Genomic DNA, 17709 nt, shown 5'->3' with positions numbered 1-17709 from the left:
TTTTTTTACACTTAACTTTATTGCCATGACATAGAGCGCTAACTAGCCTATGGCATGGACATTCACTATATTCAGTATCCTTACACACAGGGTGAAAGTAAAACATTCATCTACAGGCCATCTGCTCCACCCCTTCTGCAACCAAAACAAACTGCAAAAGCTATTATTTATTATATTTTATCTATTGTATTTCATCACAAGAGATAATGATGAAATAATGTTGTTGAAATAACACCAGCCTTATGCACACATCAGATGATAAACCTATGTATGCAATAGAAATTTCAGCTTTTTTTTAATGTAAATTTTCTTTTCTTATTTTAAAATATACAGACACAAATGAAAAAGGGCAATATAACGGTTCACACCTCTAATCTTATTCCTCCTCCCCAACAAGATTATACAATAAAACTTTTTGCAATTTCAGCTTTTGAGAAGTGTAAGTTTCACCAAGCAAAATAAAGAATGGTAAAATAAGAACAGATAGATCAACTCTCATAAAGTTGAGCTTTGTGAATTGTTCCTAGTGTAAGGTCCCCACAAGTGGCATGAACACATTTAATAGTGAAGATTTTTGTATCTTGCTGCTGAGGGCCATGCCAGCGCACTCTAATCAGATGGAAACAGAGCTGCCGTGTCAAGAATTGGCAATAATTACAGCCAAGCTGTTCCTCTGCAATAAATGACCTAAATCAAATGTGTTCTTGACTCCTTCCACTGGCCAGCAGTTATTCTCATAGCAAATCTCTGCAGTGTCCCCGGACTCATTACAGCAGTTATCATTCTAGCTGAACAGGTCTGGCCAGCTCAGATCCAGAGTGATGCTGGGTTACGTAAAGAGCACCCCAGAGACACAATTATAAACCTCATTAGGAATATATCCTGGGAGTGAGTGCTTTTAACATCTGAAAAGCAAAGCTCGATAAGTAAGGCAGGCAAATGTTTGTAGCTTTCAAGCCTGTACATTAGGGAAGGGCATAGCTTTACATTCTGGTAAAAAAGCAAAGTTCAAATAAAAAAAGAATTACTGATGAAGGGTTCGTGTGCTGTGGAGTTTGTGGATGTAACAGCATTGGGTGGCATACCTAATAAGAAAAGTGTTACATAGAGAGAACTCCCAACTGTACTGTACTGCACTGTTGTTTAAACACAAATTATTGCTACCCATTTAGCATGATCATAGCAATGACATTCGGGAATCACAAAACTGTTATAGTATATATATATATATATATATACACACACACATATATATATAAGTATTGGGATGCCTGTCCTTACACACACACGAACTTTAATGGCATCCCAGTCTTAGTCCGTAGGGTTCAATGTTGAGTTGGCTCACCCTTTGCAGCTATAACAGCTTCAACTCTTCTGGGAAGGCGTCCACAAGGTTTAGGAGTGTGTCTATGGGAATGTTTGACCGTTCTTCCAGAAGCGTATTTGTGAGGTCAGGTACTGATGTTGGAAGAGAATGCCTGGCTCGCAGTCTCTGCTCTAATTCATCCCAAAGGTGTTCTATCGGGTTGAGGTCAGGACTCTGTGCAGGCCAGGCAAGTTCCTCCACCCTAAACTCGCTCATCCATGTCTTTATGGACCATACTTTGTAACTGGTAAGTAAACGCCAAACCCAGACACGTCCATCGGATTGCCAGACAGAGAAGCGTGATTGGTCACTCCAGAGAACATGTTTCCACTCCTCTAGAGTCCAGTGGCGGCGTGCTTTACCCCACTGCATCCGACGCTTTGCATTGCACTTGGTGATGTAAGGCTTGGATGCAGCTGCTCGGCCATGGAAACCCATTCCATGAAGCTCTCTATGCACTGTTGTTGTGCCAATCTGGAGGCCACACAAAGTTTGGAGGTCTGTAGCTATTGACTCTGCAGGCAGTTGGCGACTTCTGCGCACTGTGCGCTTCAGCATGCGCTGACCCCACTCTGTCGTTTTACGTGGCCTACCACTTTGTGGCTGAGTTGCTGTTGTTCCCAGTTGCTTCCACTTTGTTATAATACCACTAACAGTTGACCGTGTAATATGTAGTAGCAAGGACATTTTTACATATGGACTTATTGCACAGGTGGCAACCTATCACGATACCACTCTTGAATTCACTGAGCTCCTGAGAGCGACCCTCTCTTTCAGATGACTGTAGAAACAGTCTGCATGCCTAGGTGCTTGATTTTATACACCTGTGGCCATGGAGGTGATTGGAACACCTGAATCCAATGATTTGGAGGGGTGTCCCAATACTTTTGACAATATAGTACACACTCGCACACACACACTATATATATATCTATATAGATCTATGTAGATCTATATAGATATATATATATTATTTTTTTTCTGGCTGACTACATGGCTTAGTTCCAGGCAATAGCTAATCATGTAGTAAAATTGGGCGCTGCTCTGTGTCCCAGCGGGGAGGAAAGAAACTGTCACAGGCGGCCGAGCGCTGCGGGAGGAGAGCGCTGTGAGCCTCCTGTTACAGATCAGCAGAGCGGTGTGTGGGTGGAGACAGCCAGCGCTGTCACAGGAGGCTAACCTTTCCTCCCTGCCCTGCTCACTCAGCCTCCTGTGACAGCGTGTCAGGAAGGAGAGCGGGTACAAACACTCAGCGATCAGTGATTGCTGAGTGTTTGTAAATAATTGAGGACAGAGTATGGTTACTATATCCTCAATTATGAATGAATAGGAAGTGATCTACATCACCTCCTGTTCATTCATGATTGTGGTTATAGTAAACATACTCTGTCCTCATGTTATGCATGTTATGAAACAACTCAAAGAGGATGCCTGTTCATTTATACTAGGGGCTGCAGAAAAAGAGATTGTGGGCTCTGTGTTCTCAATCTCTTTTTCTATTTTAAAAGGGAAATATCAGGGGTCTAGACCCCTGATATTTCCCAAAAGCATATAAAATAAAGTAAAAAATACAAATATTTAAAAAAAAAATTATAAAAAAAACTGAAAGTTTATAAAAGATTAATAAAAATAAAATATTTGAAAACATTTGAAAAAGAAAAACAACATTTTCAGTATCGGTCCGACATTTTTTTTCCTTTTCAGTTTCGTTGTTAAAATATTCATTTCGGTGCACCTCTATTAACTACAGTAATAAGATTTAAACATCCCAATTCTATTTTACCAATCAGCAGTATTGTATTCCACATAATTTAGGTAAGTCAGGCTCTGCTAAAGGAATTAAATATACCTAAGAAAAGGCCAATCATGATCTTGTCCCACGATTAACCACTTCAACTTTCGTATCTGTATACCCCTTATTATTGACCTGAACAATTTTTACATTTCCACTATGGGCTGGTTTCTTTGGCGGTAACTTTGTCATTACTTAAAGGGGAACTTTACCCATATCTTTAGCATAACAACAAAGGCACCTCTTTAAAATGTCATATGCGGATAAAAGGTCACAATATTCATATGTTGATCAGACTATAGGCAGCTGTCACTTCACACACATTTTGACAGCGGCTCCTGCTGTGGAATACAAATCAATATAAAAAAAGTGGTAATAGCGGCAGCAGGGAACGAGGAGCTTAACATAAGAGATGCATCCTAGAAAAATTGTTGAAGTTTTTTTAGGATACATCTCCTATGTATAAAATCCTCAAATGCTTAAAGTGATATTAAAGCCTCAATTTTTATAAAATTTTTCCTTTGGACCCTCCTTTGTAGGAGGCTGTTGCTGCTTTTCTTTAAAACTGTTTAATTCCTCGTTTTTTAGTGGGTCCCACAGCGCTATTCCCCCCGCCCCCTGCACGGGTGCCACCATCGTTCTAATGGACACACACAGCCCTGTGACAGGCCACGCCCCTTCCCTCTTTGATTGATGGCAGGAGCCTATGACTCCTCTGCCATCAGTACCCTCCACCCGCTACCCGGAATTTGGGGGAACAGAGGATCGCTTTGGGACCGGCGGCGAGGACGAGCGTCGCTGACAGGTAAGTGTGGGGGCAACTGAGGGGGACTGAGGGAGAAAAAAGGTGCTGGGCCGTTTTTACCCTAATGCAAAGAATGCATTAAAGGTAAAAAACGCCCAGACCTTAATACTACTTTAAGAAAATTCTGCCAACAAATACATTTATTGCTAACACAATGGACTTGACCTTTCCATTTATTTCAGAAGTATGTAGTCTTACAAATACGGATGAATAAGTAATGACTACGTATAAAACACCTACTCCAGAACTCTCGACTCCTTTAATGCTAGCAAAGCAATTCTTCCGAGACGGACCACACTAAACCAGATATTTAACTAAACACTAAAGAACAAACAAACTTTTATATGTATATTGGTCCAACATCTGACAAAGTTGACTTACAACCCCACTGAGTAATAATAACAACTGAGGCAGGCAATTGGCTACCTCAACCCCGCCTAACATGGTTAAATTTTGTGGGCGAGTATAACATGCTAGCTCTCTTTTTTATTATACGCAAAATCCTAATAATAAAATATATATTAAAATTGTGCTTAAAGGAGAACTATGGGGTCAGTGTTTTTCCCCATAGTTCTCCTTAGGGTAACGGGAGGACACAAACTAGCGTCCTCCCGTTACCCTAAGCTCAGTATACCGCGAGCTACAGCTCGCGGTATACTGAGACACCGCACCCGGAGCGGATCCCGACCTGGACATCGAGATCTGACCAGCTGCGTGAGTGACAGCTGGCTCTGTCTATCTAGAGGCAGAGGCAGAGCCAGCTGTACCCGCCCCCTCCCCCGTCCTGCCAGTCAGCACTGGCAGATCGGAGCGGGGAGAGGGGAATCCAACCCCTCCCGCTGTCACGGCAGAGAGCCGTGACAGGATCGAGAGGTGAGCGAACCCGGTATGTGTTCGCTCACCTCCCGATCTACTGATCTAGGTCGGCTAGAACTATGAGGTGAGTGGAAAATCACTCATCTCATAGTTCTCCTTTAAGTCAGAAAAATCACTGACTTTTTCTTAATCTACAGGAAAGGACTAAATGTAGAGCAGGGGAACCGGCACTCGTTTTGTACAGCCACCCAGAACACATGTAAGCAGCCTGCCTTTCCGCCCCAGCACTGTGAACCCACAACCCCTCCCCTGTGGTTTACAGTGTCCCCCACTCTTCTGAGGGATCATGTCAAATGACTTCAGGATGGAGAGCAGAAGTTCTCGTCTGTTCTCCGATCTGCTCTGTGTGATCAGTGAGACAGGAGCTCTGTACTCACAGTGCTTCCTGTCTCAGCTGTGTCAACCCGAGTTGCACAGAAGATCAAGCACAATGCTGTGCTCGATCTACTGTATTGGAGGGTAGGCTCAGTAAAGAAAGCCTGTCATCTTCAAACGCTATAACCTAAGGGATTGTTAGCCCCTGTGTGTCAGCAAAAAACTTAAGTGGGGAAAAAAAACTTAAATAAAAAGCAAAAAATAATAAAATTCTAAAAGCATTGTGTTGCCCCCATTCCATTGTGCCATATGGTGGTAGTTGGGCAGCAGCGCTCTAACACTCAAATGTGCATTAAACGGTAAGTTCACTTTGCCAAGTAATTTGGGAAAATGGAATTACCCGCTGAAATCTGGCCCCCTCTCTACCTCCCCGCCCGGGTATACTTACCTATCGGGAAACGGCCCTTCCCCTTTGCCGTTAGGAGTGTACTATCTGTGCCCCATACTGCTGCCCAGTGCAGCCTTGCGGTAAGGATTTTGAATTTTGCTTGCAAATTGAGAAGCGCTTCTTAGCACGGGTTAATACACTTTAGGTATTTTCTATTACTCTGCTCGGAGATCAATAGCTGTAATTTATGCATCATTTATAAGGGCTTTTTTTTTTTTTTTTTACATTTTACACTCCCTGTCACAGAGCATTCCTTACACTAAAGAAGCTGTGTGCAAAGAGAGGCTACCAAAATGTACTAGGCAGCAGGGAAGTTTGTTGCTGGGCAAAAACTTTCCATTGATCACCATGATTTGCTAATCAGGAGGATCACATCAATCTGTCACTGGTGACAGATCAATCAGGCAGGGTCTGTAGCTTACTTTACAGAGATCTGCAGGAGACCAAAGAGATTTTCAAAGCCCGCTGCAGGTGAAATTAACAGGACTTTAATTAGGGGCCTCCTGGTACAAGTGGGGGGTGTCATAATGGGGTTAAAGTCCACAACTCTAAGATGCACAAAAAGTAGAGGAAGAGCTGGAACTTGTCAGTTTTCATATCAGTCTGTGCCCAGGAGGAGGTTTCCCTTTATTGCTGCCCTGGTCATACCCATCACTAAAATGAGAGCTCATCTCTGCAATGGGAACACAGCAAGATAAAAAAAACTGACAGACGTTTTAACCCTTTCACACTTTACTAAGAAAATGCGATGCCCCTTATGGCGAGATTTCTTCTAGCTTTCTGTTCTGACGACACCAATCAAAAGACTGAAAGAGTGGGCAATCTCCCCATGAAGATACAGATGACACAAAAACATTTCGACTGAGGTTCTTCCTGTCTTTATCACAAAACAAAAAGGGATATGAAAAAGTCATGTTTTTGTTTTCTGATTTGTAACTTTGTTGATTTAGTTCTTTTGCAGTACTGTATGTTAAAGAAAAAACATACTGACACCGGTCTATGGAAATTCTTAGATATGCAAAGCAAACGGCAGTATTATTACTGAGTCATCCTAGCAAGTATTAAAATGTACTTGCGAAAATCGAATAATGAACAGGGAGCGCTGCTCTTCTCACCACTTGCCATTGATGGCAACTGTACTTCCAGCTACTATGCTAATGAGGGGCTGCAAAGTGCAATGGATAAGCCTTTTAGACCAATAAATCATTTATGCCACTAGCAGAAATCCTCTCATTTGTGAGATTCATGAAGCAGACACTTCATGGATAGTAATGAACAGACCTAGAGAGCGATTCATTACAAGTGTCTACAGTAGGACTGCTGTACATCTTTGATAATGTTCAGAGCCATACCTATGTAACATAGAGCTCCAGGACAAATTGGGGACCTACTTATAACTTGTACAAAAGACATAAAGGTGTATTTCTCACTGAAATTGGTTAAAAATTAAATTCTTATATTTGCAGCTAAAACTGCAAATAACAAAAGAAAAAAATGCTTAAGGAAAAAAGTGCTTCCCTTCAGAGAATGTAATGTGAGCACAAGGGGGGGCGGGGTTTTGTATTCTTTAGCAATATCATGGGGCTCGCTCTGCAGCCCTTAGGCCTGGTTCACACCTGGGGGTTTTACAGCGCGTTTCTACGCTCTGTAAAACGCTCAACATGTGAAAACCAATGATTGCCTATGGGCATGGTTCCCACCTGGGCGTTTTACAGCGCGTAGGAACGCCCTGCAAAACGCACTACGCCCAAAGAAGTACAGGAGCTTCTTTGGGGCGTATTTGCCGTGCGTTTCCATTGGGATACAGCCAAGTAGTACTCGGAAACGCGCGTTTGTCGCATGTTTTTTTTACCGCGAATCGCGCTTAAGAGGAAGTTGCACAGAGCTGGAGGGGATCGGTTTTGCAGGTTAGTCTGCCATAATGTGATTATATGCTGTGCGTACCAGCACATTATAGCTAAAAGCTCCAGGGGGGCTGTTCTTTTTTTTAACCTAGTTTTACTTCCACTTTAAAATAATGAAACCAAACCTAAACAGGAACATGCTGGTCTGTAGTGGTGATGTGAACATGGATAGACCCATTATGTCACACAAAGAATGACTATGTATTGTTCCATGTAAAAAGAAACTGGCTGCAGATTGTAAGGTCAGTTCTCCTGGAAGGCTTAAAGATGGATGCAGTATGATCACACCACAAGTAGTTATCACCGTATCGGGAATGTCTACAAATGCTGAACACACCCTGAAAACATCCTGATGGATTATGTTGCCTGTGTCTGGGTCAGAAGTTGGGCGTAGCTTTATGAATGACCATAAGTAGGTAAGAATATCACATCACATACCAAATTTATTCTGCGAGATTTTGGGCTTAGAACATAAGAAATAAAGTTCCTGTAAAAAATGTTCTCAATATTAAATGTTACTTTATGAGTCGCTAGAAAGACTTTCTGCACAATCAAAGGGCTAAGGTAAGTTGATTGTTTTTAGTGACTAGGTAGAATGTAATTAACCTCTTCAGGTCCTACACCCATATATATATTACAGACCATAGCAATGATTACATTTTTGCTATTGGTCTGTTTATTTAGCAATAATTTTGTCATTAACAACTTGAGGACCGCCATATGTTTGTATACGTCGCTGTCTTGAAGTGGTTGTACCAAGATCATGGCTGCAGCAGCCATTAACCTTGGTATTTTTTTTTTCCAGCAGGCGGATCTCGTTCTTAAAGGAGAACTATGGGGTCAGGGCTTTTCCCCATAGTTTACCTAAGGGTAACGGGAGGACACAAACTCGCATCCTCCCGTCACCAAAAGCTCAGTATACCGCGAGCTACAGCTCGCGGTATACTGAGACGCCACAGCCGGGACGGATCCCGGCATTACTGTCAAGATCCACCCTGCTGCGTGATTGACAGCTGGCTCTGCCTATCTAGGGAGCTGTACCCACCCCCTCCCCGTCCATCCGCCAGTCAGCGCTGGAGGATCGGACGGGGGAGGGGGGAATCTCTGCAGGGAGCCGTGAGTGATGGCTCTCTGCAGGGACAGGATCGAGAAGTGAGCGATCGACGGTATGTAGCTATTACAAAATTGCATAGCTATATGCAAAATAAACCATAGTCACACAAAGGTGACCTATTTATTGTTTTCTTTTTAATTCTAATTAATTCATTCTACCCGTCATTCTTCATTTATCTATATCTTGCTGCCTTAGGCAAAGCATTCACTTTACTTTATTGTATAAATCCTTCTGCCTAAAAAAAGACTTTCATAAAGGTATCTTAACGTTTTAACAATAATTCTCTACTGGGAATAAAAGAAAAAGCCACTCTGTCATATTCAAACCTTTCAGCAACTATGACATGTAATGCGCATAGACAGGTCTGTCTCTAATATTGTGTAATTAGCTCAGTGAAAATTGATGAGTTGTTGAGCAATGCCTGACCACACACTACAAAAAGAGGAGGACCAAGTGAGATCAGGTTGCTTTGGAGAACCATGAAGCATTAATATGCTATATTAGGGATATTCAACATTTCTCTTTGTCAACTGTTTTAGTAGTAATGTTCAAACTTTCAGTAATGTTTCAAACTGCAGCTATTATAAAAGCTAAAGTTTAGAATGTGGCAAAAAAATTAGAACTTCCTAACTACTAACTTAAAAAGAATTATAAAACTTAGTTGATAATTATAAATCTTCATCAAAAACAGGATCGTTTTCCACACAGTAATGGGAATGTATTAAAAAGCACGAGGGGTTTTTATGGGGTATAACATAAAAAATGTTATACATATGCTGGTCTCAAAGGACTTTTTTTTTTAGATTCCTAAAGAGAATCCTGCCCCGACATCCATACTGGGCAATGCGCATATACCTGGCACAGGGTCCAGCACACCAATGGCCAAAGCTGCACAAATCCTGGCTGCGCCCAGGTACCAGCATTGCTGGTCTGTGCATCTCAATGGGGAGCAAACTTTTGAAAACGACAATTATGCCACACGTTACATATCACCGCGAACCTCGGAGAGGAATAATTCTAGGGCCATCACTCACTGTTAACACTAAATTGATGAGCGGTAAGGTTGGGCTCACACCTGGGCGTTCCTAATAGGCGCGTTTTATGCACGTTTTTGCGCACGTTTTTTAACCTCCCTGGCGGTATGGTTTTTTATTCCTTTTTTATTATTCTGTTTTTTGTATTTTTTTTTTACTTTTAAACTTCCTGCCGGTTCCGCCCCCCTGCGACGCGGACGCTCGCAAGGGACGGAACCCTGAAGCCAGCACTGCAGGGATCGTGGACAAGGCAAGACCTACACTATATCCCCGAGTGTGGCTCGCGGTTACCGCTTTGTTACAGAAATTTAACCCCGAGCCACACTTGGGAATACCAATGAATACGCGCTGAAATCTGCCCCTACGCGCGAAAAAGAAGCTAAAGTACTTTTTCGCGCGTAGGGCGTTTTCCAGCGCGACAAAACTGAAATACGCCCAGGTGGGAACCATGCCCATAAGGATTAATAGGATTTCACTTCTTGAGCGTTTTTCAGCCTAGAAAAAGAAATTGAGGATTTGGTGTCCTCAATTTCTTTTTCTATTTCAAAAGGGAAATGTCAGGGGTCTATTTAGACCTCATATATTTCACTGCAGCCCCCCCAACAGTAAAAAAAAATAAAAAGTATTAAAAAATAGAAAATGTAAAAAAAAAAAAAAATGTGTACAAAAAAACTAATTAAAAAAAGCACAACCCCCCCCTCCCCCCACATAACATACACATATTGAGGTGTACGCCATGCACATGCGCTGCAGTGCGTTGTTAGAACGCATCGCAGTGCATGATTTTTTAAATGTATTTTTTTCTTTTAAAAAAATTAAATCAACTGTGGCAGCGCATGGCAAAGCTTTGTGACTCATTGCCATGCGTTGTGATACCTTGTGTTGCAATTAAATATACACCTGTATCATTTTATCACAACACAAACACCAAAACAATTTTTTACATAAGTCGATTATTTACAGTTTTGCATACCTTCATTTTTTTACCTTTTCGCAAAAAGGCGCAATTACAAATTTGCTAATATTTGTTATTTATTAACTCAATACAGTTTTATCTTTTAGATTTAGTCAGACATTTTTTGTTTTTTGTGCGCTGATATGGATTTTAGTGTGTTTAATCAATTGAATTGTGTATTTTTTATCGGTTTAATATTAATTTGAGAAACATTTGCGCAATTATCGCAGGGCCAACAAATTTAGTATCACTATCTTTTTATTCTACCGGGCCTTCGCTTTCAGAAAATTGGCTGGCTGGCGGGGAGAAGCCACAAGTTTCAGGATGGCTGAGCGGTGAGGAGAACGGAGCCGCTGTCATCCTGTCAGTTTCCGGATGACAGCGGCTCTGTGCGTGGCCGAGTGGGGGATCAATAAGTATCATTGATATTTACCGATCCTCTGTGTAGCACAAACACCGGAGTGATCGTCTGATCACTCCAGTGTTTGTAAATAACTGGGGACACATGGCGGTTATTCACAAAGCTGCCAAAAACCCGAAGTGAAGTGAGCCGAATGCCGTTCAGCTATTCACTTCAGGCTTGTACAGCTGATTTCAGCCGTACACCGACTGAAATCAGCCGTACAACGGTTTGCTGCGGCTGGGTTCGGGTCGGCCGAAGTGCAGAAGGAGTTTGACTCAGCTAATCTAACATCTGGATCGGCTTAGCCGAACCTCCGGCAGGCTACTCGTTGCTGTTCGGCCTATTCTCATAGGGGCCAAACAGCAGTGAGTGAATAGCCGAATGCCGCCGAGCGCCATTCGGCTTAGCTATTCTGCTCGGTACCTCTCTGGTACCGAGCAGAATAGAAAAAGTAGAAAAAAAAGGAGAAAATGATTGGGCGGAGCTAGCAGTGACAGCTAGCTCCGCCCAACTGTTTTCTATTGGACGGGACCAGATGTCATTACAATGAGAGCTTGTCGGAGCCGGCGGTCATATCAAAGCCGGCTCCGACAGGCTCTCATGACAGTCCAGCGTCCCCTGGTTACTAGGTAACTAGGAGATGCTGAACTGTCATTACACACTGAGAACCCGGCGGAGCCGCAGTGATATCATGGCAGCACCGCCAGGTTCTCAGTCTGTAATGACAGTCCAGCGTCCCCTGGTTACTAGATACTAGACTGAGAACCTGGCGGAGCCGGCGTGATATCACAGCGGCTCCGCCGGGTTCTGTGTATTGACACATGATTTTGGTGTGTTTTAACAATTGAATTGTGTATTGTTATCGGTTTAATATTAATTTGAGAAACATTTGCGCAATTATCGTGGGGCCTACAAATTAGTATCACCATCTATTTATTCTACCGGGCCTGCGCTTTCAGAAAATATATGGTTTGGGGGATCTTTTACAAACGCTAGCAACCCAGCAGTTGAAAATCAAATCAATAGGAAAAAATTGCAAAAATGGCTTGGCCAGATGATTTGAAAAATGTTCCGGAGGGCTTGGCAGCAGGTATTGTAGTTAAAGCGTCGCCTATGGGCAATTTTGGGTATTGTAGTTTCTTGCCATTTCATGGGCACACACAATTTTAAGGCTTGACATTTTTGGTATCTATTTACCCGACACAACCTCATCTTTTATATTTTACCAAAAAATTGGGTAATATATTCTGTGTCTATGCACTAAATTTTCTTTTAGTGTATGTTATCCAAAAAATATTGGTTTGATAAAAATTGCAACTAGCATTTCGTTTTATTTTACAGGGCCTCTGTTTTTTTTTAGAAAATGTATAAAATTGTTTGGGAGTTTTAAGTTAGCCAAAAATTCAGATTTTATTGTGTGTGTAAAAACTAAGAAATTGCTCAAGATGAGAAGGTTAAAAAAAAAAAAAAAATTGTTTAATTTACAGAACTCTTAACATTTTTATTGATTCTTACCTTATAGTTTCTTCTATGAGACGATCAGAACTAAAAAAAAAACAAATAAACATTTTATTTTCAGGAATATGATTATTAAAAATTGCTACTCAAGACAGGCCACGGGCAACATGCTGACACACACACACAAAAAAAAAGTGAATTACAAACAACTTGGCTTAATTTGCACTGAAACTTGAGAAATTGAGAAACAAAATATTAACATTTAGTGACATCCCAAAAAAATTACAAATTATTATTAAAACAAACTATGCTTGGTTTATTAAAACAAATGTCAAAAGGTACTGCGAAAGCGTATTTCCACTTTTGCAGACAAATTGGGATAACATCTATTTTATGTTTGTTACATGTTCCCATTTATATCAGATAACTTCAAAAATATATTTTTGGTTACCAAAATTACCCTGTCGGTACTGTGCTGGCAGATCTGATTTTCAGTTGTAAATTAGATTTGAACACTGTGCGTCCTAACAAAGGTAGAAGATCTAGAAGCATTGAACGCTAATGAGAGGAAATGCAGTCTGTCCCCCTTAGGCTGGGTTCACACCTGGGCGTACCATAGGCGCATTTCTTCTGCTCGTTTTTCAGCATGTTTTTTTGTTTAGTGAAACGCGCATTCGACGCTCGTTTTTTTACCTCCCTGGCGGTATGATTTTTTTTCCCTTTATTTTCTCTATCTTTTTTTTTTTTAAACTTTCAAACTTCCCACCGGTTCCGCCCCCCTGTGACGTGGCCGCTCGCAAGGGACGGAACCCGGTAGTGGCCAGAGGACACAGCGTGGATCGCGGACAAGGTAAGTCCTACGCTGTATTCCCGAGTGTGGCTGGGGGTGACCGCTTTGTGGAAACCAACCGCCAATGGAAACACGTGGCAAATACGCCCCAAAGAAGCTCCTGTACTTCTTTGGGTGTAGGGCGTTTTTCAGCACGTTTCCACAGGCTGAAATACGCCCAGGTGGGAACTATGCCCATGGGGATTCATAGGATTTCACTTGCTGAGCGTTTTTCAGCGCTTCGATCAGCGCTGAAAAACACCAAGGTGTGAACTCAGCCTTAGTCTTGGGGACAGACTTGCTCACAAACTGTTCAGAAAGTACAGTACCGTATGACACTATGTGACATTGGGTATTGAATAAACATATCAAGTGTGTGCCGATGAATTATTTTTATTTACTATTATTGTAATATGCCAACACTTAATATTTACATATAGACAAGACACCAAGTAGAAAACCAGTCTGCTTAAAACAAGGACTGGTAAAAATAAAACACAACGGCTCTTTATGATTTATAATTAATAACACAGACATGACAGCAACAACAAAATATGCTTTCTGTTTCAGGAGTAATTTCCTTTAATTCAGCTTTCAACCAAAACTTTTCAAATGGCCCGTATTATAGCTGATCACATCTGCAGCCACATGGCAACTGCGATCCAAATAGAGGCCAAGATGGCACCTTCCTTGGCTGTAAGGTATAGGGGGTTGGAGTTCCGCTTTAGATTACCACACTTATTTTACAGGTAAAGAGAATCTGAAGCCGCTAGCTTAGCAATGTACCTACGAAAGCACATACCATCCAATTGTCAAAATTCTGCAATTCTAAAATAATTCTCAAGAACAAGTCTGTCCCATTTTTTCTATGGCATCTCCATCAGAGTTCCTCCCTTTATTGTGCACCCAGATAAATTCATATTCGGCAGTAACCACTCTCATAAGAATAACAATGTGTCCTAGTATGAACTCCAACAATGTGCTGATAATACTGGCAGTCATTAATGATGATTAAGCCCACCCCCCAAAAAAAAGTTATATTGCAAAATTCCTTAGAAACAAAATTGGTTTGAGGTACACAGATCCCCAACTCTCTGGGAGCCAACCCCTAGTTAAAAAAACAGCACAGAAGGAAAAATAAGGGTTTTTGTTGGCTAGCAGAGTGACAGATCCAATGAACATCACATCAAAAGTAATTATGTATAAAAATAGAAAATGTATTGATTTGTCAAAACAATTATTAAAAACGAACATTTAGACAATGTAATTGGAATAAAAAGAATTCACCCAATAGGGGAACCTCCTAATGACCCCCTTGGAGTCCCACAGATAAGGTTCAAGTGAGGAAGGACAAGATGTATAATAGGAATATAATACTTCAACTATTAAAGCTCTAATACAGAAAAATTCAAAAGTGAACCCTCTGGTGGGACAACCAAGGTTGGTAGGTGTGTAGCTATGACCGTATGAGTCACACGATGCTGATAAGGCTCGATGCGTTTCGCGCCAAAAGGCGCTTCGTCAGGAGCAGGAGGTAATCCCCTCAGTGCACACTCAGCGGATGCCCAGCACAAGCAGCAAGCAATGACAACAGCCCGTAGTTCCGAGATGGAAGATGGTGAAAGCACATCGGGGGCGCCTGAAAGAGCGACCCAGAAGAGGGTTTTTTTTTTTGTTCTGTTGAAAGATCACAGCAATGGAGCTGATAGAGCAACCCGATGGCAAAGAACTCCACCAGCAGAGGACCGCCGATGCTTGTGTGGCCGTCTCCAGCCACCCACTGTGTGGCTTAGTTGTGGCTGCATCAGTTTCCTTTTTTTTTCCTGTTGATCCTGACAGTAATACACTTTTCAGTTCAGTACACAAGAAGTTACAAGGACAATTAGATTTTTAACAGGATCAATAGGATTTTTTCTATACTCTCATTTACTTAGCCTAAAAAAAGAAGATAACTAATTCAGCCACCACATCTTAGGACTGGTAAGCTGCAATATATTACATTTTTGTTTAAATATACTTAATACTGCCTTCTCATAATGTGCAATAATGAAAATGAAGGACAATACAATGAAAAGTGGTTTAGCAAAACTGTTTGTAGCATGTGCAATATTCTTTACATAAAATAGATACTTAAAACACTTAAAACTACAGTTGTCTGCACAAATAAATCTTCTCACAAACAATTAAACTGCTTCATCCACATTATCCTATTTAATTGAAAGGGAACCTGGTATTTGTGGTCCTTGGGTAGATTTGGTTTCTAAGTGTGCCATGTTTGAGAGTCGTTCTTCAGGAGTCAACGGAATTCCTTTTTTTTTGTGTCTGCAGATTGTCTTATGTCAAGAAGGGTATTTTGATTCTGCACCAACCATTGTTCAGTATCTATAGTTTATCTGCAGCTAGATATATGGGCACACAAAAGGAACAGCAGCAACAATATACAGATTCTTTCACTTTTAAAGAAAATTATTATTAAATTGTTCTGTCTTTTATTGCTAAAAGTATGCAGAACCAATAAAGATGTGAATATAGTTTATGTGTCCTTTTGGAAAGATATCTAGATCCTAGGCATATAAAGTTGCTTAGTGTTCAATGTGCTGATTTACAAAACTGGTGCAAGCAAATCTCAATCACTTGCAGATTCCTTGCTTCATTTTAAAGAAGAACTGCACTTAAGAAGGAGCACTTACCCCTTGCAGTGCAGTGGTTGCCCCACTGCACGGTTTGTTTTCTTCTGCCTTCTTTTGAAAGTTCTTTCTACACCAGGCTTTGTAAATCACTCTGAACAGTACTTTATGTGGTTGTGGGCCTGAAGTGAACCTGCCAAGTCCCTTGCACACCCATCAGTGATGTGCCCAATTATCTTTCTCTTACACCCCTCTACGTTCTCCACACTGAGTTCATGCAGTGTTCGTTGCACACACCATTAGATACAACCGCTCTCCCTCATTATAGAAACACTACATTAAAAAAAAAAAAAACATTCTGCTGCATATGACAAATAAATCTGTAGCCAGAATTATGAAATATAGATCTAATAGTCTAGTGATGCTTAGAAAGCAAAAGTACAAGAATGCAAAGGAATATTTTAAAAGTGATTAATATTACGAATTAAACCACTAAACATAATTACAAAAATATGTTTCTAACATAATTACCAAAATATGTTTCTTTAAACAAGAGATTCCTACAAGATAGCAACTACATTTTCTAAGTTTATGCGATATAATTCAAATCCTGATCGCTAACTTACAAAAATGAAACAGTAACAAAAGCGTGTGATCCTACTGCTTGAGTGTGTTTAAACTCTTTCCTTGCCAGGTCAGCGGGTAGGTCTTTCCTAGGTCATTTACTCTGCAAAAGTCCCTTGTTCAGCAGTGAAAGTAAGCAAGCTAAAGGCATTACTGAAAGTCATTAACATTAACCGCAATGGTTTCAGACATGCCAGGAACAAATCTAATGGATTCTCTTTTACTCCTCTAAAGTAAAGGAATTAACATATGCAACAGCAAGCATTAGGAGTGCTACTGTTCCTTTCACAACCTGCACTTAACCTTCAGGTTATCAGGCATTTTCCAAAACAATCCACCTAGGAGCTCTGTCATTAAAAACAAAGCACAGTGAATTAAGACTTTGTGAGTACTGCTGACTGTAAGTGTAAAGAGGTAGAACAGCCCGTGTAAACTTCAATAATGAACAAAACAGCATTTTTGTACTCCCTTTACTCAAATCATATTCTTGGATTCCATTGAGGGATGCAAGAAGTCCTTAACCTTCAGGGTATGCTGCCACCTACAGCAGGATAGGACACTGCTAAACATAAAACTGTAAGCCAGCCCGGGATAACCCCTCCTACTTCCAGCATGCCTCAGTTTTGTAGGAAAGCAGTAAGGAGAGCAATATCAGAAAGACAGAGGGATGGGACCTGTGTCTTTCATTGAATTTCAAGAAAAGGATTTCCATCTCATTCACTAAAGGGACACAGGAAGTTTTTCATCCTTGGGACCTATAAAGGCAGTCCAGCTGGGGGTGGGCAACAAAGCAAAAAGGTTAAATAAAAAAAAAAAATACAGAACTGGGAACTGCCTGCAGCTCAAAAAGTTGCCTGAAGGACCTCACACCCGAAGCTGGCATCAGATGAGGACAAAATATCCACCTTGTAGAACTGAGACAACAGTATGATACCAAAAAGCTCCCACAGATCAGAGTGCACCTTCACAGAAAAGGGTGGAAACCAATCCCTGACACTGCTTGGTTGAATGATGGGGAACACTGGAAAGCTTCCCACCTTCCTTAAGAACAACAGGTCCACAAGGTAAGACAAGCCAGACTAAGAATGACAAAAGTCCTAGGCTTTAAAGCTTTAAACCTAGGCATCAGGGGGAAAAAAAAATACTCCAAGAAAAAGTA

The 17709-nt window shown here is 41.2% G+C and overlaps 1 protein-coding gene across 2 annotated transcripts in view; it reads right to left on the bottom strand.

The window, feature by feature from the left end:
* Window positions 1–17709, bottom strand: part of GOSR1 (golgi SNAP receptor complex member 1) — a 72436-nt gene that overhangs the window by 7530 nt on the left and 47197 nt on the right. For both annotated transcript variants that reach the window (XM_018572467.1, XM_018572468.1), the window contains exon 7: window positions 12528–12557. In XM_018572467.1, the coding sequence (XP_018427969.1) occupies window positions 12528–12557 (30 nt within the window). The remainder of the gene's footprint in view (window positions 1–12527; window positions 12558–17709) is intronic.

The sequence above is a fragment of the Nanorana parkeri genome, unplaced genomic scaffold (genome assembly GCF_000935625.1).
Source record: "Nanorana parkeri isolate BGI_ZX_2015 unplaced genomic scaffold, ASM93562v1 scaffold2041, whole genome shotgun sequence".
Classification (NCBI taxonomy): Eukaryota; Metazoa; Chordata; class Amphibia; order Anura; family Dicroglossidae; genus Nanorana; species Nanorana parkeri.
Note: the sequence above shows the minus strand (reverse complement) of the source record. Positions and strands in the feature narration are given on the sequence as shown.